The 2466-nt window shown below is 46.6% G+C and overlaps 1 protein-coding gene across 1 annotated transcript; it reads right to left on the bottom strand.

The window, feature by feature from the left end:
- Window positions 1-412: 412 nt before the first annotated feature.
- On the bottom strand, window positions 413-2260 carry LOC136323181 (olfactory receptor 8D1-like). The gene is made up of 2 exons (XM_066254999.1): window positions 2198-2260; window positions 413-1352 (listed from the first exon to the last, which is right to left on the bottom strand). The coding sequence occupies exon 2, from the start codon at window positions 1334-1336 to the stop codon at window positions 413-415; it is 924 nt and encodes a 307-aa protein (XP_066111096.1). The 5' UTR covers window positions 1337-1352; window positions 2198-2260.
- Window positions 2261-2466: the final 206 nt, after the last annotated feature.

Raw genomic sequence — 2466 nt, 5'->3', positions numbered from 1 at the left:
CGCCCACCAGGGGGCGATGCTCTGCCCATCCGGGGCGTCGCTCTGTTTGCATCCAGAGCCATTCTAGCGCCTGAGGCAGAGGCCACAGAGCCATCCCCAGCGCCTGGGCCATCTTTGCTCCAATGGAGCCTCAGCTGCGAGAGGGGAAGAGAGAGACAGAGAGGAAGGAGAGGGGGAGGGGTGGAGAAGCAGATGGGCGCTTCTCCTGTGTGCCCTGGCCGGGGATCGAACCCGGGACTCCTGCACGCCAGGCCAATGCTCTACCACTGAGCAAATCGGCCAGGGCCGAGGAAGTATTTTTAAAAACCAAATATTATGTATATTATAATAGAATAACAAAGAAAAATGAGCAAGAACATATTTTCATTGGAACCATTTATTTCTCTATTCTATCAATTTCCCAAAGGAAAACTCATTTTCTCACCAAAATCCTCCTCACTGCTTTCCTCACGTCCTTGTTCCTCAAACTGTATATTAAAGGGTTCAGCATGGGGATCACCGTGGTGTAAAACACTGAGGAAACCTTCTCCTGTTCTAGGGAGTTGGAAGGGGGCTTGAAATACATGAACGTGATGGACCCAAAGAAGATGCCCACAGCCAGGAGGTGAGAGCTGCAAGTCCTAAAAGCTTTGGACCGACCCTCTGAGGACTGGATGCGAAGGATGCTGCGGAAGATGAAGGCATAGGACACGAAGAGAGTGAGGATCGGCAGCAAGACGTTAACCCCTCCAATGATAAAAAGCAGAAGCTCATTGAGGTGTGTGTTGGAGCAGGAAAGGTGGAGGAGCGGAAGGAAATCACAGAAGTAATGGTTGATGATGTGGGATTTGCAGAAGGACAGCTGCGTCATGGCACTGGTATGAGCCACAGCAGTGAGAAAGCCCAGGGTCAAGGCAGCCAGCACCAGCAATGAACAGACCTGAGAGGACATGATCACATTGTAACGCAGCGGGCTGCAGATAGCGGCGTAGCGGTCGTAGGCCATGGCAGTCAGGAGGTAACACTCAGCCACCGCAAAGACGTTGAAGAAAAAGAGCTGCGCCATACACTCAGAATAGGGGACCACATTCTTCTTCCCCAGAAAGTTGACCAGCATTTTGGGGGTAATGACGGAGGAGTAGCAGAGATCGATGAAGGACAAGCTGCTGAGGAAGTAGTACATGGGAGTGTGAAGCAGGGGGCTGGCTGCGATGAGAAGGATCAAGCCCAGGTTGCCCATGACTGTCACCGTGTAGATTCCCAGGAACAGGAAGAGGAGAGGCGACTGGAGTTCTGGCTGCTGGGTCAGACCCACTAAGACGAATAGGATTGCTGTGGAATGATTCCCTGGGGCCATTCTTCTTTAGAGATTTCTGTGAAAATGTTAAATAAGAACTATATATATTAGAATGGATGTTCACTTTCTTTCCAAATGAAACCAGATCTACATAAGGGAGGTGGATAGGATCAGAGAGACTGAATAGTAGCTCTCTTTATCTCTGTTTCCATCTCCCTAAAGCACCTTGACCCTCTTCCAAGCTGGTCCCAGGATTTCCAACACACACACACACACACACACACACACACACACACACTGTTCTTTGTCTGGTTAAGAAAACTTCACTATATGACTTTAGTAGTGAAATCAAAGCCCCTTTTTATGGTGCAGATTTTATTAGCCAAGAGCTATTTGCTGATAGTCAAACAGAGGAAAAGATTCTAATTACTCTTTTAATTTCTCCAGTTTTCTCATGCTCTAAGATTTGCAGGCCTCCCCCACAGCTTCTGCAAACAGGAAGACAGAGAATAATACCTGGGATGCTAACAACGGCTTCTTACTCCCAATCAGAATAGTGTTTGGGCACAGGTAAGGCATATATGACCATTCTACCAACAAAAATGTCTCTAATAGTAAACAGCACTGCAGAAGTAGAATTACTCATCTAACATCCCTGGTCTTCCCCTAAGCTGGGTGAAGATGAGGAAGACCGAAGAGTTCATTATAGGAATCACCGATAGAGCACAATTTCTTTTTTTTTTAATTGAATTTTTATTTAAGTGATACTTTCTTTTAACTCAGGGACCAGCTAACTGTAAAGTTTATAATGAGCATCTCCTCAGACTGCAACCATTCCCAGAAATACTGGGTGGCTTGAACCCTAGGATGAACTACTATCCCCTTGTGCATGAGACCCCAACCCTCATGAGCATCCCTTACTGTGAAAGGCAGAGGATGTCTGAGATGAAGGTTGTCGCTGGTGTAAGCTTGACCTGAAGCCCAGAGTCCGTGATGGTTTAGCTTCTGGATCTGAAGAAATAAAAGAGTGTAGCATACTGTATTTTCCCCAGAAGTGGTGAAATCCAGTTAGTCCATCATCTTGCAAGATGAACTGGTTCCCAAATAGAGCCACTTTAGCTGGATATGGGTTTTAGTAGCATTCTAGTTATTCTTTTCTCCTATTTAGGAACACTCAATTGCTCTTATTA

Source organism: Saccopteryx bilineata, chromosome 2, assembly GCF_036850765.1.
Source record: "Saccopteryx bilineata isolate mSacBil1 chromosome 2, mSacBil1_pri_phased_curated, whole genome shotgun sequence".
Taxonomy (NCBI): Eukaryota; Metazoa; Chordata; class Mammalia; order Chiroptera; family Emballonuridae; genus Saccopteryx; species Saccopteryx bilineata.
This window is presented reverse-complemented; position numbering and strand designations above follow the sequence as displayed.

What these genes read in the sequence shown, in the direction of transcription:
- LOC136323181 (XM_066254999.1), bottom strand. Translation starts at nt 1,336, where the DNA reads ATGGCCCCAGGGAATCATTCCACAGCAATCCTATTCGTCTTAGTGGGT.